This window comes from Bubalus kerabau, chromosome 1 (genome assembly GCF_029407905.1).
Source record: "Bubalus kerabau isolate K-KA32 ecotype Philippines breed swamp buffalo chromosome 1, PCC_UOA_SB_1v2, whole genome shotgun sequence".
Taxonomy (NCBI): Eukaryota; Metazoa; Chordata; class Mammalia; order Artiodactyla; family Bovidae; genus Bubalus; species Bubalus kerabau.
This window is the reverse complement of record NC_073624.1, coordinates 259933918-259955011: the sequence shown is the minus strand read 5'-3', so window position 1 is coordinate 259955011 and position 21094 is coordinate 259933918. Positions and strand designations below refer to the sequence as shown.

At 41.3% G+C, this 21094-nt stretch overlaps 1 protein-coding gene across 1 annotated transcript in view; it reads right to left on the bottom strand.

The window, feature by feature from the left end:
• Window positions 1–21094, bottom strand: part of ADGRV1 (adhesion G protein-coupled receptor V1) — a 538620-nt gene that overhangs the window by 335730 nt on the left and 181796 nt on the right. Inside the window, exons 65-73 of the mRNA XM_055564426.1 lie at window positions 20927–21075; window positions 19133–19334; window positions 18403–18622; window positions 15814–16053; window positions 14221–14370; window positions 12736–13209; window positions 6747–6890; window positions 3729–3907; window positions 569–700 (exon numbers count right to left, since the gene is read on the bottom strand). Coding sequence (XP_055420401.1) covers window positions 569–700; window positions 3729–3907; window positions 6747–6890; window positions 12736–13209; window positions 14221–14370; window positions 15814–16053; window positions 18403–18622; window positions 19133–19334; window positions 20927–21075 — 1890 coding nt within the window. The remainder of the gene's footprint in view (window positions 1–568; window positions 701–3728; window positions 3908–6746; window positions 6891–12735; window positions 13210–14220; window positions 14371–15813; window positions 16054–18402; window positions 18623–19132; window positions 19335–20926; window positions 21076–21094) is intronic.

Below are 21094 nucleotides of genomic sequence, written 5' to 3'. Positions count from 1 at the left end.
TGCCCACACACTTTTCCCAGTCTCCAAATAAGTAAACTAAAGAACAGGAAGATTATGTAACTTTCCCAAAGTCACACAGCAAGTAAGTGACAGAGGCAGATCTGTTCTCTGCTGTTCTGATCAAGCCCATCCCACGTATGAGAAAAGTCAACTGCTTTTGGCTGGGATGTATTTACCTGCAAATATACTGGTATAAATTTAATTCAAAACTCACAGTATTATCCTACCATGATTTCTTATTCTTACTCTTTGTCGCCAAGGAAAATCAGGTATTTTGGGCTACCCTTTCAGAAGACAGTTCCCTTTTAAAATGGATGGCTTTGTCACCATGGTTCTTACTGGAGATGGCACCCCAAGCCAACATTCTTGAGTCAGAGGTCATGATAAACTCTCTTCATGCAAGCAGCGTGTGTGGCATCTTTGGCGTGCAGGCCATGTGTTGCTCTGAACTAAAACTGGTTTTGCCTTTGCTTCAAGGAGAAAAATCCTTCTGTCTTTTTTGTTTGAATCAGTAAATTTCAGCTTATCCCTCGGGGACTTTCTTAGCTGAAAATCAAGGGGGTCTTACCGAAGCTGGGCCCCACCGGGGACACTGCTCTGCACTCCAGAGAGGTGAACCACAAAGGCCTCCAGCCGCCCGGGGCTTGGGTGTGTCCAAAGCAAGACTCTTTTACTTTCTTCTCCATGGGAAAAGGAAAGCCTCCCTGACAGGGAACAGGAAAAGGGAAGCAGGGTTTCATTTCTCTGAGTTCTTAAATTGGGATTCAACTCTTAAACATATAGTGAAATCTTTACTTTTCCAAAATTCTATAATGGCCTACAAAAGGTAAAACATTTAAAAAGTCAGTGGTGGGGGCAGGGTGTAAATAAATTTAGAGGAAGCTCCGAAGACCACATAAACCTTGCCTTCAATCTTGTCTACTCTACAAGGTAGAGGTCAAACCATCCAACACTGGCATGTCACTGACTCTCACAGAACTAATGGTATAACTACAAAATAAAGTAGATAAAGTAACAGCTGCTTTACTGTCAGAAATATTCAGTTGAACACACACATGGATATAAGAGTGCGTCTTTTTTGATTATTGTATTGGGACTTCCCTATAGCTCAGATTAAATTGAAGAAAGTAGGGAAAACCACTAGACCATTCAGGTATGATCTAAGTCAAATCCCTTATGATTATGCAGTGGAAGTGAGAAATAGGTTTAAGGGACTAGATCTGATAGAGGGCCTGATGAACTATGGACGGAGGTTCCAAAGAATAGCAAGGAGAGATAAGAAAGCCTTCCTCAGCGATCAATGCAAAGAAATAGAGGAAAACAATAGAATGGGAAAGACTAGAGATCTTGTCAAGAAAATTAGAGATACCAAGGGAACATTTCATGCAAAGATGAGCTCAAGGACAGAAATGGTATGGACCTAACAGAAGCATTAGAAATTAAGAAGAGGTGGCAAGAATACACAGAAGAACTGTACAAAAAAGAGCTTCATGGCCCAGATATTCATGATGGTGTGATCACTCACCTAGAGAAAGACATCCTGGAATATGAAGTCAAGTGGGCCTTAGAAAGCATCACTATGAACAAAGCTAATGGAGGTGATGGAATTCTAGTTGAGCTATTTCAAATCCTGAAAGATGATGCTGTGAAAGTGTTGCACTCAATATGCCAGCAAATTTGGAAAACTTAACAGTGGCCACAGGACTGGAAAAGGTCAGTTTCCATTCCAATCCCAAAGAAAGGCAATGCCAAAGAATGCTCAAACTACCACACAATTGCACTCATCTCACATGCTAGTAAAGTAATGCTCAAAATCCTGCAAGCCAGGCTTCAGCAGTACGTGAACCATCATCTTCCAGATGTTCAAGCTGGTTTCAGAAAAGGCAGAGGAGCCAGAGATCAAATTGCCAACATCCACTGGATCATCGAAAAAGCAAGAGAGTTCCAGAAAAACATCTATTTCTGCTTTATTGACTATGCCAAAGCCTTTGACTGTGTGGATCACAATAAACTGTGGAAAATTCTGAAAGAGATGGGAATACCATCTCTTTGGTCACCTGATCTGCCTCTTGAGAAATCTGTATGCAGGTCAGGAAGCAACAGTTAGAACTGGACATGGAACAACAGACTGGTTCCAAATAGGAAAAGGAGTACGTCAAGGCTGTATATTGTCACCCTGCTTATTTAACTTATATGCAGAGTTCATCATGAGAAATGCTGGGCTGGAGGAAGCACAAGCTGGAATCAAGATTGCCAGGAGAAATATCAGTAACCTCAAATATGCAGATGACACCACCCTTATGGCAGAAACTGAAGAAGAACTAAAGAGCCTCTTGATGTAAGTGAAAGAGGAGAGTGAAAATGTTGGCTTAAAGCTCAACATTAAGAAAACGAAGATCATGGCATCCAGTTCCATCAATTCATGGCAAATAGATGGGGAAACAGTGGAAACAGTGGCTGACTTTATTTTGGGGGCTCCAAAATCACTGCAGATGGTGACTGCAGCCATGGAATTAAAAGACACTTACTCCTTGGAAGGAAAGTTATGACCAACCTAGACAGCATATTAAAAAGCAGAGACATTACTTTGCCAACAAAGTCAAGGTTATGGTTTTTCCAGTAGTCATGTATGGATGTGAGAGTTAGACTATAAAGAAAGCTGAGCAGTGAAGAATTGATGCTTTTGAACTGTGGTGTTGGAGAAGACTCTTGAGAGTCCCTTGGACTCAAGGAGATCCAACCAATCCATTCTAAAGGAAACCAGTCCTGGGTGTTCATTGGAAGGACTGATGTTGAAGCCGAAACTCTGGTACTTTGGCAACCTGATACGAAGAGCTGACTCCTTTGAAAAGACCCTGATGCTGGGAAGATTGAGGGCAGGAGAAGGGGACGACAAAGGATGGGATGGTTGGATGGCATCACCGACGTGGACACAATGGACATGAGTTTGAGTAAACTCCGGGAGTTGGTGATGGACAGGGAGGCCTGGCGTGCCCTGGTCCATGGGGTCACAAAGAGTCAGACACGACTGAGTGACATGAACTGAACTGATAGCTCAGATGGTAAAGTAGCTGCCTGCAATGCAGGAGACCCAGGTTCGATCCCTGGGTCAGGAAGATCCCCTGGAGAAGGAAATGGCAACCCACTCCAGTATTCTTGCCTAGAGAACCCCATGGACAGAGAGGGACCTCAAGGGCTACAGTCCAAGGGGTTGCAAAGAGTCAGACATGAGTAAGCGACTGACACACATGGGCCACATTAGGTCTTTAGAGTTACTTTTAACGAAGTCCTAATGTATAAACCTGGGGTTTCCCAGGTGGCTCAGTGGTAAAGAATCTCCCTACTATGCAGGAGAGGTGGATTTAAACCCTGGATCAAGAAGATCTTCTGGAGTAGGAAATGGCAACCCATTCCAATACTCTTGCCTGGGAAATCCCATGGACACAGGAGCCTGGCAAGCTACAGTCCCTGGGGTAGCAAAGAGTCGGACATGACAGAGACTAAACAACAACATGTTTAAACAGAGCAGGCTACTTATGACCATCATCCTCAGGTGAGGTATGACGTTTTTAATTTCAGTGCAATTCTGATCACTTAAATATGAGAAGACTGCATTAGAAGGCAAACAGCTAGCTCATTCACTGTCCAGAGTAAAGAGGATCCAAGAAAATCAGTGGCCAATGATACATTTCCATATTCTACAGATAAAATCCTAGAAAAGACACAACTCACCTACTTTGGGGGTCATGTTGCCAACAGTAGTGAATTCAGGGATTTCTGACCCAGGAATGTATCCAGCCGCCCAGGAAACCTTGAGAGAGCCATACGTGCCTCTCCTAGAAATCACAGCTCGGCTTGTCCCGGCAGCGATGTCCATGAGTGGAAAAGCAGTAGATTCAAACCCAACCTGAGAGAAAACATGCTTAGAATATTTTCTTTTTCTCTAAAGGTTCCTGTTTTCTGAGGAGTGGGTTAAAAGTCAACTTCCTCTTTGTTTACACAATGTGTTTCTCTGCTCTAAAATACTTTTGATTAAAGAGTAGTATTTAAGAAATGGTACCTGAAATTTCAAAATGTATCCTATTTATAATTTTGATTATAGTTATAGCTTTTTATCAAAATGTGAATTCTGAATTAACAGTATCTAAAAATACAATTGTGACTATGGTTAAATGAAAAGATTAAAAATGGCATTTTAATGACTTGCTAGGGCTCTTTATATGGGATTATAAAGAAAGCTGAGCGCCAAAGAATTGATGCTTTTGAACTGTGGTGTTGGAGAACACTCCTGAGAGTCCCTTGGACTGCAAGGAGTCCATCCTAAAGGAAATCAGTCCTGAATATTCATTGGAAGGACTGATGCTGAAGCTGAAACTCCAATACTTTGGCCACCTGATGCAAAGAGCTGATTCACTGGAAAAGACCCTGATGCTGGGAAAGACTGAAGGTGGGAGAAGGGGATGACAGAGGATGAGATGGTTCGATGGCATCACCGACACAAAGGACATGAGTTTGAGTAAACTCTGGGAGTTTGTGATGGACAGGGAGGCCTGGCATGTTGCAGTCCATGGGTTCACAAAGAGTAGTCACAACTGAGTGACTGAACTGAACTGATGGGTCTTTATAGAAATTGTCTTATCTAAAACTAAACTTTGACTTCTTTCTGATCTGAGATACAACAATAAATTTATAAAGTGAGCACCATGAACTAGATTTTCCATTAAGGATTTTTTCAGCCTTTGATTCAATTTAATACCTTTTTCTGAAGATCAGAAACCTTCAAAGATTTTTTAAATAATGATATTTTTCATCCACATAAAGTAAGATCTGGTTTTCAGGGTCAACCTTCCAGAGTACCGTAGGATTTATAGATAAAATAAGTTCCGGTCAGAGAATAGAAATAAAACCAGATTCCTGGCTTCACGCTATTATTTGGACAACTTAGTTTACCTCTTTTGGTCCCAATATCTATAAATTTGGGATACCATAGGATCAACAGTTCTATATTAAGACTCATTCTCCCCATTTTAAATTGGACTGGAGAGGAGCAGAAAAGTGTGAGACAGGGCCACAGGACAGCTTCTGAAGCCACAGAAAAGAAAACCAACAACTTCAACTTGACACCCATCTAGAGTCCCTATTACAGCAAGCCTTCTGCTTAGCAACTGCCAAAATCTGTAGTGTATCTCAGCTCGTGCTCGCTACACGGTTAAAGGCTGTTTGAAAGTATCCTAGCAACATCACATGTGTGCACACACACACACATACACACACACTCAAATACTGGTAAAGAGTATAGAAGGATACACCACGGACAGGAATACACTATGACTGGCCATGATCTAACCCAGTGACACAGTGTTGTGACCAGCAGAGACAAGGAGCAGAAAATAGTTCACTACACCAAATGAATGGTTCTTTTGGTGGTTCTTTTCAATGGTTCTTTTCAATCAACAAAGACTGAAAGGAATCTTTGTTATAACGACCTACGAACAAAAGAAGATAAAACATCAAAGCATTATATGCTATACTCTCACTCCCTCTTGAACAGAGGAGTTGCAGACAAAAACCATCCCGCTCAGTTATTTTTAACGCTGTGGGTTCCACTTTAGGGGCAAAGCGGATTCATTCCCTGGGAAGCAGCAGCCCAGGAGGTAGTAACTTGAAGACCATCCCCTTTATGGTCACAGACCCTGTTAATAAGCCGTTGGCCAGGCCTTAACTCTTCTGCTTCGAGTGCCTATCTGGACAGACGCCATGCCCACTTCCTGGTCAAGCTGAAGGAGCCCCCACCCGAGGGAGTGGGATACAGGCTGGCATCTCCTCACAGTTTATAAAACACACACGGTACCACAGCCAGAGACAGCAGCCCTGTCTTGTTCCCACACTGACAGAACTGGCCTACGCAGGAAGCAAAGCCCTCAGGGCATTCTTTGTTCTCATGTGAATTATGAAGACACTGGGGAACAATCTTCCCTAAAATGAACTTAGGCAGAAGATTCAAATACCTAAGTGTGTCACTATCATTCATCTACATTAGCACAAGCTTCGGAGAAGGCGATGGCACCCCACTCCAGTGCTCTTGCCTGGAAAATCCCATGGGCGGAGGAGCCTGGTGGGCTGCAGTCCCTAGGGTTGCAAAGAGTCGGACACGACTGAGCGACTTCACTTTCACTTTTCACTTTCATGCATTGGAGAAGGAAATGGCAACCCACTCCAGTGTTCTTGCCTGGAGAATCCCAGGGATGGGGGAGCCTGGTGGGCTGCCGTCTATGGGGTCGCACAGAGTCGGACATGACTGACGCGACTTAGCAGCAGCAGCACAAGCTTGCCACAGTAAAAAGAGCCCCACGGATTAAATATTCACAATGTCAGTAAATGAGAAAGTCTGAAATATTAACTGATGCTTCATTCTAATTTTAACTTTTTAGCATAAAATGCCTCAATATTAAATACTCATTATGGGGAAAAAAACAAGTTTTGACTCTAGGTGACCGTTATTTTTAAAATTCTATACCTTACATTCTACAAGATACAGACTTTTTTAAACTCAAAAAAGGAGATATGGTTTTCCACCTACTGACAAAAATTGCCAAATTATTTTCATATAGGGTATCCATAATGCTTAAATTTGATATTCATAGGATTACATAGATTTAACAAATCAAACTCTAAGAATCTTAGTCCCTTCTGTAAGAGCGGCCCTCTAGTGGTTCTGGGGGAGTACCACACCCAGTGCCAAGTACCTGAGAATTGGCAGCTTTCTCTGGAACTGGAAGGATGGCAGATTTTGCTTCCTGGAGAATTTTGGGCACGCCATAGAAACTTCCACCAACAAGCATCACGGTCACCAGCTGTAAGGTGAAATTCGAGCCCAGAGGTAGGAAGACCTATGAACAGTGTAAGTGACTTTTTATTAGCAAAAAATAATTTTCAAAGAAAAATACTGGCATGTGATGTGAGTCATTAGTACTTGCCTCATTTTGTATCAGTTTCATCAATATATGCCCTTTCCCCCATATTATAAAACAAAGGCCCATGATGAAGACTTTTAGGCTAAGAGTGAGAGTCATATATTGTTTTTAAAAATACCCAAAATTTTCAAATTCACCGTGTATGCCCGTGTGTGCTGTGCTTAGTCGCTCAGCTAAGTGTCCAACTCTTTGCAACCCCATGGACTGTAGCCCGCCAGGCTCCTCTGTCCATGGGGATTCTCCAGGCAAAATTACTGGAGTGGGTTGCCATGCCCTCCTCCAGGGGAATCTTCCCAACCCGGGGATAGAACCCAGGTCTCCTGCATTACAGGCAGATTCTTTACCATCTGAGCCACCAAGGAAGCCCAAGAATACTGGAGTGGGTAGCCTGTACCTTCTCCAGGGGATCTTCCCAACCCAGGAATCGAACCCAGGTCTCCTGCATTGTGGGCAGATTCTTTACCAGCTGAGACACCAAGGAAGCCCAAGAATACTGCAGTGGTAGCCTATCCCTTTTCCAGGGAATCTTCTAGACCCAGAAATTGAACCAGGGTCTCCTGCACTACAAGAGGATTCTTTACCAGCTGAGCTACCAGGGAAGCCTGGATGACCTGAAGAATGATGAGAATCCCAGGAGTCTCAGTGATAGAATCATGTGTTCCAGGAATGGAGGGAGCACAGTGGTGAAAAGTGTCAGCTTCTAAAACCAGCAAAACTCACTTTCTCCTTCTTCACTGGGTAGGAACTAATAACTCTAATGACATTTACTCAAAACAGATAATGATTTAGGTACACTGATTATCCGAATATTTTGGACAAGTAAAAACTTCTAACACCATATATTAGACTACCAATTTTCAAAGTTTTAGAATCCAACAAAATAGGGAAATCCTGAATTTGAAAACTTGTATTACTTTACAGTGGAGAAGGAGATGGTAACCCACTCCAGTATTTTTACCTGGAGAATCCCATGGACGGAAGAGCCTGGCAGGCCACGGTCCTTCCACGGGATCCCAAGAGTCGGACACGAGTTAGCAACAACACCACCACCACCATCACCACCATTATTTTACAGAGATTTTTTTTTTAGCACTTATATTTGTCCACAGAAACCTTGCTAATGATAATGGATACACTGCCATAACCTGGAATATTACTAACGACTCTACACATCTTTACTGGATGTAAAAATAACCATTTCTGTGAGGTCTGTTCTTCTTTTAAGTGTAATGTAAGCACATATCAAACCACCCAAATATGTAAAATATGTCCTATGGTGGTTTCAAATGTGCAACATGAGGGGAACAGATGTTTTACTCATTTGATCAATCTTCATTTTTTCAAAATGACATTCACTGAACATGAAGCACAGATCAAGGACTGAGGAAACAAGACATAAATCAGTCTCCTGGCTTCAATCGTGTGCTTCTCTCCTCTCCTTGAAGGAGTGCCCCCTCCCCACGCAGTTCACTGGCTGGGCAGCTAAGCATTTTTTTGTCCCCATATCCTAAAAACTGAAGGGCCAGATGTCAGCTCAAAGCACCCAGGCATTTGTGCCTTGCCACCCAGCTCCGTTCACGGGCCCATTCGGCACAAGGACCCGTGTGGCATGGCAGGACCCCAGCCTGTGGTAATGAAACATTAAAGTTTGAACAGGAGTCAACGGGGCATTTGGGGAAATGCTGGTTTGCCTACAGAAGGAAAGCAGGGTAACTAATTTGAAAAGGAACTTGAAGGTTTTTAGGAGTCAAGCATGTTCTGTTATGCCCTCTCATGTTCTGGACCCAGGAGGGCATCACAGAACCACTCTACAGATTGCCCATCATTCTTGATGGCTTTTGGCACGAATAGAATTTACTCGCCCATAATATCCTGTGTGCATCTTGAATACTGCCTGCTGCTGCTGCTGCTGCTGCTGCTAAGTCGCTTCAGTCATGTCTGACTCTGTGCGACCCCCATAGACAGCAGCCCACCAGGCTCCCCCCTCCCTGGGATTCTCCAGGCAAGAACACTGGAGTGGGTTGCCATTTCCTTCTCCAATGCATGAAAGGGAAAAGTGAAAGTGAAGTGGCTCAGTCATGTCCCACTCTTCATGACCCCATGGACCGCAGCCTACCAGGCTCCTCCATCCATGGGATTTTCCAGGCAAGAGGACTGGAGTGGGGTGCCATCGCCTTCTCCGGAATACTGCCTACTCACTCACTCACTTTTATAACTGGCTGTTAAAGGGCCTTCTCCTGCATCGACAGGGAGCAGTGTGACAACAGGGATTACACCCCATGATCACTGTGTCTGCGGTGCTTCTCACAAATGCTGACCCATGGTAAATGCCCCGTAAATACTTGAATAAATGACAACAATGGATATAATCTCATCTTGCATTCTAAGTTCTCTTAAACATAGGTTTCTTTAGTGTACCAGTGCTTCTTACCATCACTTCATCTAAGAGGCCTGTCGTTAACCTTGTTAACCAGATGGTGAACTGTTCACTCTCTGACCCTCGTGTTAAACCAACATCAAGAGTCTTCTAGTTTTCAGAACCTAATGGAAACTCACTCTGTTCCAGCACCCACTTGAAGGTCCTTCTCCGTGGCTGACCCAGCTGAAATCCTAACATTTATCAGGAGGGTACAGCAGGGACAATTGTATGTAACTTGTAACTAACATCCCAAACTTCAAGAGCACCCGGGGTGTGAGGCAAGAAAGGGACCACTGGGGAAACCCTCCCCTCGCTTTAGTGTGTGTCACACTTGGCCCTAAAGGGTCACCTTGGAGACTAACGCACACAGCAACACCTAATCATCTAGGAGCAGCCTACACCACACATCCTGGAATGTAAGAGACAGAAGGAACCCATGAAAATTTAATCATATTAATGAAAGATGTTAAAGCATGCCAATAAGAGGAAGCTTTCATGTATGTGCAAGCTAGTAAACTTTTGCTACTCTTTATTGAAAATAGAAATAGTAAAAATAATTAATATAGGTTCAGAACAGATATGAAGATATCCATAGATACCTCAAAGGAAAGTTAGGGTATTAGGAAAGTTAAGATCTTTATAAACTGTACCATTAAGCATTCAAAGTGAAAGGAAAAGAAGTTGATCATCCTTCAAAATGTCTCAGGTACCCCAAGAGACAATCTAAAAGCTAGGCAGATCAAGGATCTTACTCCCTGTGAGATAAACATATATAATATATATATCATATATTTCAGCTTTCTTATGTAATTAGTCAGAGAGTAATTTGTCCATCCTAAAGGAAATCAGTCCTGGGTGTTCACTGGAAGGACTGATGTTGAAGCTGAAACTCCAATACTTTGGCCACCTGATGCGAAGAGCTGACTTATTCGAAAAGACCCTGATGTTGGGCAAGATTGAAGGCAGGAGGAGAAGGGGACGACAGAGAATAAGATGGTTAGACAGTTCATGGGGTCGCGAAGAGTTGGACACGACTGAGCGACTGAACTGAACTGAATTTGTATTATCCACATTGTAAAAGAATAGCATAACCTTCACTGTGGCATGCCTTATTGCTAAGTGAAACGTGTATAAAAAAATACACAGCTATTCCTAGAAAAGTTAAAGGAAGACCTCCTAGGGCTCAGTAACAGAGATTTGAACTTGAGTGTGTTCAGAAGCTGATGTTACACAGATCGGTATGGGAAAATGTTTTAAGTACATAACTAAAGCACACTGTATTTTTTTAAACTCTTCTAATTTGTAAATGAGACTTGATATAATAATATTCTGATTACCTTAATCCATCTCTCATTTCCCCAGCTTTGCACTGTTTATTCCAGTCTTCAGAACTGGGGGATATAGGACATGAATTCAAAAATTGATACAACAAAGCCATGTTATTGAGTCAATTTCTTAAACAACTTCAGGGATGTAGGAATAACCATGGATCCCAGGGCTCACTAAGAAGCCTGCATTTTCCCAGCTGATTCAACAGCAAAAGTAAAAAACTCGAGCGCACAAAAAGATCAAAAGGCTGCATAGTAGGTACTAATTAGTATAATATGTCAAAAGGTAGCCAATTTTCTATGGATCATAGGCATAAATGTCATCCATTACTGAGTGGGCTGAACTTAGTGGACTATAGACAGGAAGCTGTTTCATTTCTGTCTTCTTATCTTTGACAATGTTGTGTGTAGATCTCAAAGCCTTCTGTCATTTTTTATGAAGGTAAAGGCCAGATCCATACCAGTAAAAACTTTCATCTCACACTCCATTAAAGTTCCTCTATTTATCCCAGTTCTTGCTCAATCCACAGCTAAAGATCTAAGGTGGGAAAGGGATCATGGCATGACTTTTTAGTACTTCTCCAGCCCTTCTTGGACCTTTCCATCAATCTTCCAGCACCTCTGGAGCAGGTGGGGAGTTGCTTTGAGGAAGAATGACAAGGGTCTTGCCTCACTTCTGTAGTCCTTTCCTGAATAGCACTGGCAGGCACCCAAACGTTTCACCTTTCATGGAATCCATCTGTATGTTCATCAAAGACTTCAGAATTCAGCTCATCGCCATTCCACCACAGAAACACACACTCTTCCAATGACCTTTTTTACTGTCTCCTAACTTCACAATCCACCTCATACCATTCTCGAGACAACTCCAATCTGGCTACCCTCTGGCACGGACTTTCATGGCCATGAAATAGCAATCCCCACTGCTGCATTGCATTCCATGTGTGAAATAAATGAACTGCTCTCCCGTGCATATGGAATGACATTAGGTATCCTCTTGGAAGGATTGAGACAGAGAGTCCCTCAAATCACTTTCTGTGGCTCAGAGTGAGAAAGGTTGCTGGGCACCCACTTGGTTCCTGCCACTTTCACCTGATATGTTGGCAGAATAGTCTGCTGTCCTCTCTCCTCATTAACAAAAAAAACCCATGGCTGACTTCCTGGGTGGCAGATTTTTAAGGAGAGAAGAGCGGATACCATGTAGCCCCGTCAGACCCCAGGAAACACGTATCCGTCTCTCACTGCACTGCTCTTTGGTAAGAGCACAAGTGTTAGTCACTCAGTCGTGTCCGACTCTTTGTGACCCCATGGATTGTAGCCCACCAGGCCCCTCCATCCATGGAATTCTCCAGGCAAGAATACTGGAGTGGGTTGCCATTTCCTTCTCCAGATAGGAGTGCAAGGAAGCCTACAAACATCTCCCCCTCAATAAGCATCCAGTGTGTACATGTGTGTGTGATGTGAGTGTGTGTAGCACTTGGAACAATTCCTGGAATTCTGAAGAACTAAATAACTGCCTTCTACTATCTAGACAAAAATATTTTATCTCTAGGAAGGAACAGATACTTATTTACTTATAATTTGCAAATGCCAAGGCAATGGCACCCCACTCCAGTACTCTTGCCTGGAAAATCCCACGGACGGAGGAGCCTGGTGGGCTGCAGTCCATGGGGTCGCAAAGAGTCAGACACGGCTGAGCGACTTCACTTTCACTTTTCACTTCATGCATTGGAGAAGGAAACGGCACCCCACTCCAGTGTTCTTGCCTGGAGAATCCCAGGGACGAGGGAGCCTGGGGGGCTGCCGTCTATGGGGTCGCACAGAGTCGGACATGACTGAAGCGACTTAGCAGCAGTATATGTATTACGCAAAAATTACTATGCATTTTCTAAGGCATTTTCCACAGTTCCATTTAAATATCTCAATCAGATATTAAACTGATCCTGAGATTAACAAGGGTTTTCTTGAAGGAGTCTTTCAGAATGACTGGGAAAACGAAAGAGACGCTACAGACCTGACTCTGGACTGGCACTGCGTCCACTGTGTATCTGGTACCATCTCTGACCACCAACTGCCTCTCTGCATTTTCTGTGACAACAGACTGCTCCTTAGAGTCAGATGATATTCGATATCTAACAGCCACATCTCCAAATGTGCCCGCAAGCCGGGTTACATTAATTTGGATGAATCTACGAAGGTTCTGCCCGATAAGTACGGACTGATGATCTGAATACAGGGCAAAAATTCCATGCGGGTCGTCATTTGCAGAAACAGAGAACCAAACGACACATTTTTCTGTATCCAGTTTTGCTCCTCCCTTTACTGAAACAAGCCGGAGCGCATACACTTCCTCTATCTCAGGAATATCATCTGGCAGCAAATGAACATCAAAGCTGGCTTCACTTTCTCCATCAGCAATGGTGAGACTTCCTTTTGTAGAAAGAAAGTCTCCAGTAATATCAAACTCACTACTTAATTCCCAATAAACCTAAAACAAAAGGAAGAAAACCAACAAAGTTATATAATGCAGTGTTTTTAATCAAAATCCTTTGAATTCGTTTACCTCAATTATATATAAAAAGCTTGCCTATATAAGTGTGCATCAATATATTCAAATTTAAATTTTCCAAGTATCTCTACTTAAGTAATTCAGAAACTGTCTTAACTCTTTCAGGCTATTGTATGCCATTTGCAGGACAGGATGACAAAAACTCATTTCACCTGCTTCTAAATTAATAAACATAATTTGAAAAGATAAAGAGAAACAAGTTAACTTTAAAATACCATACCAGTTCCACAAGTACATTCAACAGTGAACCAAGACCATATTTGAGGGTAAAACGTAAGCAGATAATTTGATATTCACATTTGAATTTGTTTCTGTTTGTTTTTAATAAAAAGAGGATACCTAAGATTTTAAAAATTAAGAATTTCTCCAAAAAAATCTCTAAAAAATTTATTTTCCAAAAATTTTTTACGTCCATAAAGTTTCAACTGAAGAAAAGTAACAATTAATCTCCGGTACAGGGGGAAAGCTAAGTTTATAGAGAGATTTCACAAAATAAATTTAGCTAGCAAACAGATAACTTTGACCTGTTCAATGAATATCTTGATAATTTATAAGGACATCTCAATGATATTGAGAATAAAGAATATATTAAGCAATTTGTAAAAATCATGGATAGTCTTGTTAAGTAGAAAAAGCTTCACATTATAGCAAACAAGAAATTACAAAATAGTTCAATCATATTCTTTGTGATTAAATATGAGGAAGATCTTTTTAACCTAACTGCAACTGAGTATTTAAAGAGATAACCAGAGGTTGGTGCCAGCGAGCCAGCCCAAAGGGGCCTCGGTGAACCTCAGCATGTGTGAAAATTCATGTCGCTTCAGTTTATCAAAAACTCTAATTCTCCAGAACACACAGTTTCTCTGTTCTTCTCAACCACAACCATCAGGCAAATGATTACTCTGCTTAAAATCCAAAGAAAAATGGTACCATTATCTCTCCTGAAACACCCTTGATTCTTCTGACAAAGAAGGTAATGATCAGGGGCCCTTCCAGCGCGGATGGCTCCAAATAGGTCTCCTCGGACAAAGACTCGGGAGCAAACTGAATCACTCCATTAGGATCACCAAACTTCTCTATCTAGAAAGAGAGCAGAGGGGAGACATTGTAACAACTATGGATGAAATCACAGCATCCAACATTCAGTGCCCTGATACGTTGTGTATGTACAAGATAAACTGAGGGGATGAAAGAAACACAATCATGACTCTTGGGCATGACTGTATCTGGCTATGTAACTTTTAAAAACCTTCATTTCCCTGACAGTTACCTAAAGCAAGAAGGTTCCTACTCCTGAAGGATAACGGGAATAAGTGTTCAGAAAATGACAATTTGTAGAACCTCAGAAGGACAAAACTTCGAAGCCTGAATTAGCTTTACTCACCTCATGTTCACCTCATTTAACCAGTTAAGTTTAGCCAACCTCTTTCTACTGGTTATGATGTATTTATAGTGATAATATGGAGAGAGGTAATGGCCCCATGATGGTTAATTTTATGTGTCAGCCTGACTAGGCTAAAGTGTCCAACTGTTTGCTCAAATGCTATCCAGATGTTGCTGTAATGATCTTTTGTAGATGTGGTTAAAACTGACAACCAGCTGACAAAGTCAATAAAACTATTCTCAGTAATGTGGATGGACCTCATCCAATGAGACGAAAGCTTTAAAGAGCAAACACTGAGGCTTCCCGGAGAAAAAGGAATTCTGCCTCAAGACCACAATTTAGGAATCCTGCTTGCATTTCCAGCCTGCTGGCCTGTGCCACAAAATTCAGACTCAAGAAGGCAACTTCAGTTCGTTCCTGAGCTTCCTGCCTGCTTTATGGATTCTGCTTTATGGATTCCTTCTACCTGTTTTATGGATTCTAACTTGCCAGCCCCACAGTTATGGGATATAATTCCTTACAAAATGTCTTTCTTTTTTCATATCTGTCTCCCAACATTAACAGTTCCAGTTCTCCAGTTCTCTGTATCTGATACAGACCCCACATAAAACAGGCTTTTCCAAACTTAGAACAAGGTGCATCTCTCTACCTTTTTTTCGGTAACCCTGGTCTGCAGGACTTTCTGACCCAGTGGACTGGGTGATTCATACCAAATAAACTGGATCTGGATCTGACTCACACCATCACTGCACTGACTGAAAAAGCACCATCCTTCCTTTCAACAGCCTGACTTGTGATTACCTGTGAACTCTGCCACCCTTTAATGGCAAAGATAGCCAATGTTCATGATACAACAAATGCCTCCTCTTGAAAAGTGCCAAATCTCCCCAAAGCATCAAATTTTCTCAAAAAGTATAAGATAACTATTTCTCGGTATCTTAAAAAATTACCAATAATCAGGCTATGTAATAAACTAATATAACAACCAGAACATCTGACCCACAGGAATTACTACGACGTCATTGGGTTTCATAACTTTTAATTCATCATAAGCCCATAGAGTTTCAACAAATGTAAGCACGTTTTCTGAAAGATCCTTTAAAGCCTAAATTCTGTGGGAAAAATAAAGTCAGACTTACTGTTAATGTAACATCTTTAGCTGTGGAGTCTAATTGAGCTTCTCCTCTCACAAGTTTAAGTTTAATAATGAAAGTCTTTTCAATTTCAATGTCATCATGTGGGTAGATTGCCAGAATGATGCTTCTCATTCCACCTTCCCCATCTCCAAAAAAGAAGGACCCGCTCACTGGGTCTGCGATGTCTCGGTTCTGTGATGGTAAGGCTTCCTGAGAATTGGGTCCTACGATCTCCCAGTTCACCTGCAGGGTGTTTGTTTTTTAAAGAAAACAATCAGCTTTAAACAAAGAATTACTCTGCAGGATAAAATATATATACATACAGTATATATTAAAAAATATATATACAGTATTAAAAATATATACATACATGTGAAAGTTATTCTAGAATATCTCCCACAAAGTCCTATGTTATCAACTCATGTTGTTTAAAATAATCTTTACAAACATAAACTATGTAATCTATAGAACACCCGTTTTCATGAACAACAACGTTTAATAAGTAACGAAAAATCTGAATACCTGGTCATCTGTCACCATCACAGGATACCAAAAATAAAAAAGTACATACTCTAAACATATATCTATATATATGTGAGTAATAAAAACTTTGCAGGGCTTTCCAGGTGGCTCAGTAGTAAAGAATCTGCCTGCCAAAGCAGGAGACCAGGTTCAAACCCCAGGTCGGGAAGATCCCCTGGAGGAGGAAATGGCACCCCAATCCAGTACTCTTGCCTGGAGAATCCCATGGACAGACGAGCCTGGCGGGCTGCAGTCCATGGGGCCACAGAATCAGACCTGACTAAGCAACTGAGCACACATACAAACTCTGATAAATACAAGTACTAACTGTCTTGCTAGTGCACAGGTTCTGTTCATCAAAACCTATCTGAATCAAGTGAAAAGTCTGTTGGGTATGCAGCAACAAGTACACTTAAATAACCTAGTATAAGAGAAACAGAAATGTTCAGAGTTAAACAGAATTTTTATGTTGCAACAAAGGCATCATTTAAAGTTTGTGTAATTTAAAATTATATACTTTTCACATCCATAAAGAATTATATACGTTTCACATCCACTTGTCTTTGCTTCTTTCATCTTTGATCGGCGTGAGACACAGCTGACCACTTCTTTGTCTGGAAACACTGCGTCCCATCTCCCTTGGCTTATGTGATACTTATCCGGCACAAGTCGTCCTAATTTTCCTTCTCTACATCTCAGTCTTCTTGGCTGGTTCTCCCTCCTCAAATCCACAAGTGCTGGGGGCCCAGGACTTGGTCTGTATCTTTTCCATCCCTGTCTACACTCCTCGGGCCTCAGAGTTTCAAATGCCTCCAAGTGTCTCACCATCCTTCAGGTCGGTGTTTGCAGCCCTGACCTCCCCCTAACCCATACCTGCACACCCCGCTGCCTTCCTGACCCTTGCACTGGGGTGTCCTGCCGCTATCCCAAACCAACAAAGCCAAAGCAGAACTCTTACTTTTCCCCAAGCTGCCACATCTTGATAAACAGCACTACAATGTAACCAGTTGCTCCTCTAAAATTTCTAGGTTAGCCTTTATTCCTCCCTGTCCCTCAGGCTCCATCAGCCCTCGTGTATTTTTCCTCCAAAATGTACTCAACCTCTATTCACGCCTGGCCATCTCGACCTCTCTCCCTGTCTGAGCCATTGTTAGCTCTGCTGTGGGCTCTAGAGGGCGACATGCTTCTCATTCCCCTCCCTTCTCCTACTCTGGCTTTTGGACAACCTACTTCCTTCTCGGCGGTTCTAAGTGAGCCCACGATCCGGTGACATTGATATCATTCCTTTGCTTAAAACTCTCCAATGGCGTCCTATTGGCACTTCGACTCATCTTCAATCTGATTGAGAAAGTTCTCTGAGGTCCAATACCTACAGGCCTCTGTGATCTAACTTGGGCTGTTATCCCTTCATTTCCAAGCCCACCCACCCCATGGACCTCTTCGCACCTCAAGCATACCAGGTCTGGAGATCTACACTGTCTCATTCGTCTGCCCAAACACTCAGCCCCCTAATGGTTACATGAGCACCTCTTTCGGCTTAAATATCACACTTTTACCATCTAATCAAGGGTAGCTGGAAGGAAACAATATGTTACTAGACAACCAATGGATCACTGAAGAAATCAAAGAGGAAATCAAAAAAGACCGAGAAACAAATGATAGCAAAAACACAGCGATCCAAAATCTGCGGGATGCAGCAAAAGCAGTTCTAAGACGGAAGTTTATAGCAATCTGTTTGCTTATTGTTTTAAAATTCTAAGAGAACAGGGACAAACTGTGTCCTCCTAACCTGTGCGTTCTCAGGGACTATGACAGGGTCTGGCACATGGAAAGCATTCAACAAATGTACTTGTTGACATAATGAATTTTACCCAAATCCTTCATTTAACTGTTAACTTTCTCTCAAGAGTACCCTGAAGGCAGCTGGATGCCTCATACATTTTATGTATTTCACAGGATTTGGAAACTGCTTTACATCTACTTGGTAATCAATAAATATTACTGACTAGGAATAAATGAATATATTTGAGAAATATATTTTAAAAATCATGGGGAAAAAAATAACTCTACCTGAATCTCTCCCAAGAGTCCTCCGGTCCTCTCCAGCATCAAGGGTAAAATCATTGTGGAATTGGGATTAGGAACAGAAACTCTGCTTTGATTGAGAAATCTTACTACACCAAAAGGAGAGTCACTCCTGGCAATCGTGATTCTGCACACTAGGTGGCGCCCAAGGACCGCTCCACCAGTAGCTCCAATGAGCATAATTTCAATGGGCTCCTCAAATTCACTGCATAGCAAGAGAAAGAGCAATTCTGTGAGTCTAAACATAATAAAATGCTTCTAAAACCCAAATAACTAGTCATTTTCCAAATTGGTCATACATATTCAAGGCACAGTAGTCACACACCAAGCACTAAGGAGAGGGTGCTTAGCTAGAAGCGTGAAATGATCAACTTCAGTATTACATAACCTGCAAGTTATTAGACTTTCTGCCCCTCTTTTTAATTGTTTAATGAATTAAGGAAATGATTTGCAGGACGTTTCCACATTCTGACTATAGACTCTTCAATCTAGAAGAACAAAAATCAGTATTTCTTCTTCTGTTTGAGAAAAAGTGACACATAATCACACTCCCTTTTGCCCTACCCCAGTACCCTACCCCCTAGAATTCCTCACTCATTTCTCCATGGGCACAACTATAATCTAAAATTCTATTTTCAATGCAAAACATAGGTAAAGACCGAAACACAATACTCATGATTTACGAATGTGCATGTTACATACGAAACAGCATTACCTTTCATCGTCATCAATGATGGAAACATTTATAAAACTTAAGTTCTGCCCATGCTGAAAGGTGACTGAACTACCATGCAGTACATAATCGACACCACCAGGAACCGCAGAGGAGCTCTGAGAGACGAAATCAGCCGTCACACGGCCGTAAGTGCCATGAAGCCTCTGCACGGGAATCATGATCGTCCCTATGTCTTCCTCCACTGGAACAGGAATGTGCAGTGAATTGGTATGCCAGCCAAAGAAACTGACTTTACTATGGTTCACTTAAACATGACAATTAAATATAACAGGACGATGCAAGCACTCAATTTTTCTGCAGTTCGTTTCTCACTTTAAAGAACCATTACGAACACATCACGACTTACTTTTTAGGAGAAATACAGTGTGTCAAAACTTGAAAGTTATAGTGAGCAGTGTAAGCTAGAATTTAAATCATTGACTTAATCATCAGCAAGGCATTTTGCCTCTGTGTGCCACATACAAGTAAATAACCCTTACTGGTAGACAAACTGGTAGATAATGGTAGACGAACACAAAAAACACTTAAAACATGTATACTGTACTCAAAGGAAACCATTCTGGATTGTTTCTGCATATTTAATGGAAACATTGGTAACATTAAAAAATAAGGTATATGTTACTTACATCATATAAGTGTTTTAGAAGTCCAGATATAAATATGATTCTATTACATTGTTAAGCTCCTATCTACTTGTAAATCTGAACATATATCCTCAATGTTTGATTTCAACTTAAGAATTCTATTCAAGTTTATTTCTTCTTCAGCTATACTAATATCAGCATATTAAAATATCATTTAGTAGAGTTCATAACAGCCATAGCTAAGTAGTACTGAACTTACATTGTAATTATCACTGTGCATTGCCCCAAATTTTCCCAAAGACAGTGAATCAAACGGAAATCAGATAACAGAAAAAAGACCCCATTTTTTCCTTGGTGTAAAAAGGCATCCTGACTTCTACTTGCTGTAGGTTGAAGTTTGCAAAATGATGATGTCTTCTATGATGCCACCCACGAAGACAATAATAAATTGTGATTTCTGATGAACTTTAAAATGGCAGATAACAAAAGAATTTGACAGAGGCAATGAAGGTGATAAACTGATTGCAATAATAAGATAAAATGTTTGTTTTGAAAGGTATATTCATATTCTGCCTTTGAATAAAAACAGAAAGGCAGCCAACTTCTTCTACCCAGGGGGATGTATAACCATATATTCCACATTCCACTTCTACATGAGGGGAGAATTGGCAACAGAAGGCAAGCTGCTGTTAGGAACTGTTTGAAGAAAGCATGATTGGGATGATTGGGAGTCCAGATACTGCCTGTGCCTGCAGTCCAGTAAACTGTTTCAAAGGTGATTGATTATTCATTAGAAAGTGAATATTCCACTGATTTTTAATTGCAAAGGAAATTAAACACTGCATAAATTAGAACTATACTCATAAAACTCTTCAAAATATAAACATTTCAATAATCCTAAAATTAAACATAATTTTTCTAAATGCCTTATTCCTAACCATTTCATTTTGCCATACACAATGAGATTTAAGACTGCCCAAAAGTAACTCAAAATATGTTTTAAAATTGAATACAAATATATACACATAAAGGCATAAATAAATACAAAGTATATGTGTAAACACACACACACACACACACATACCCCAAACCAAGAAAATGCACGTAGGAATTCAAACTGACAATGTCATGTTCAGGTACTCTGATCAGAAATTGGTGCTAAATTTATAAGTAAGGTTACTGAACCTACCTTCAAAGGTGGTATACCTTGGGTCAAATTCAATGATTCCCTCTGCATTATCATTTTTCATTATGATGATTCGGACAATGGAGATGTTTCCTATTTCAGGAGGTTGGTCTATTTGAAGTCCATTTTCTTGGATGGTAAAATCATACCCTCTTACAGTCATAAAAAATA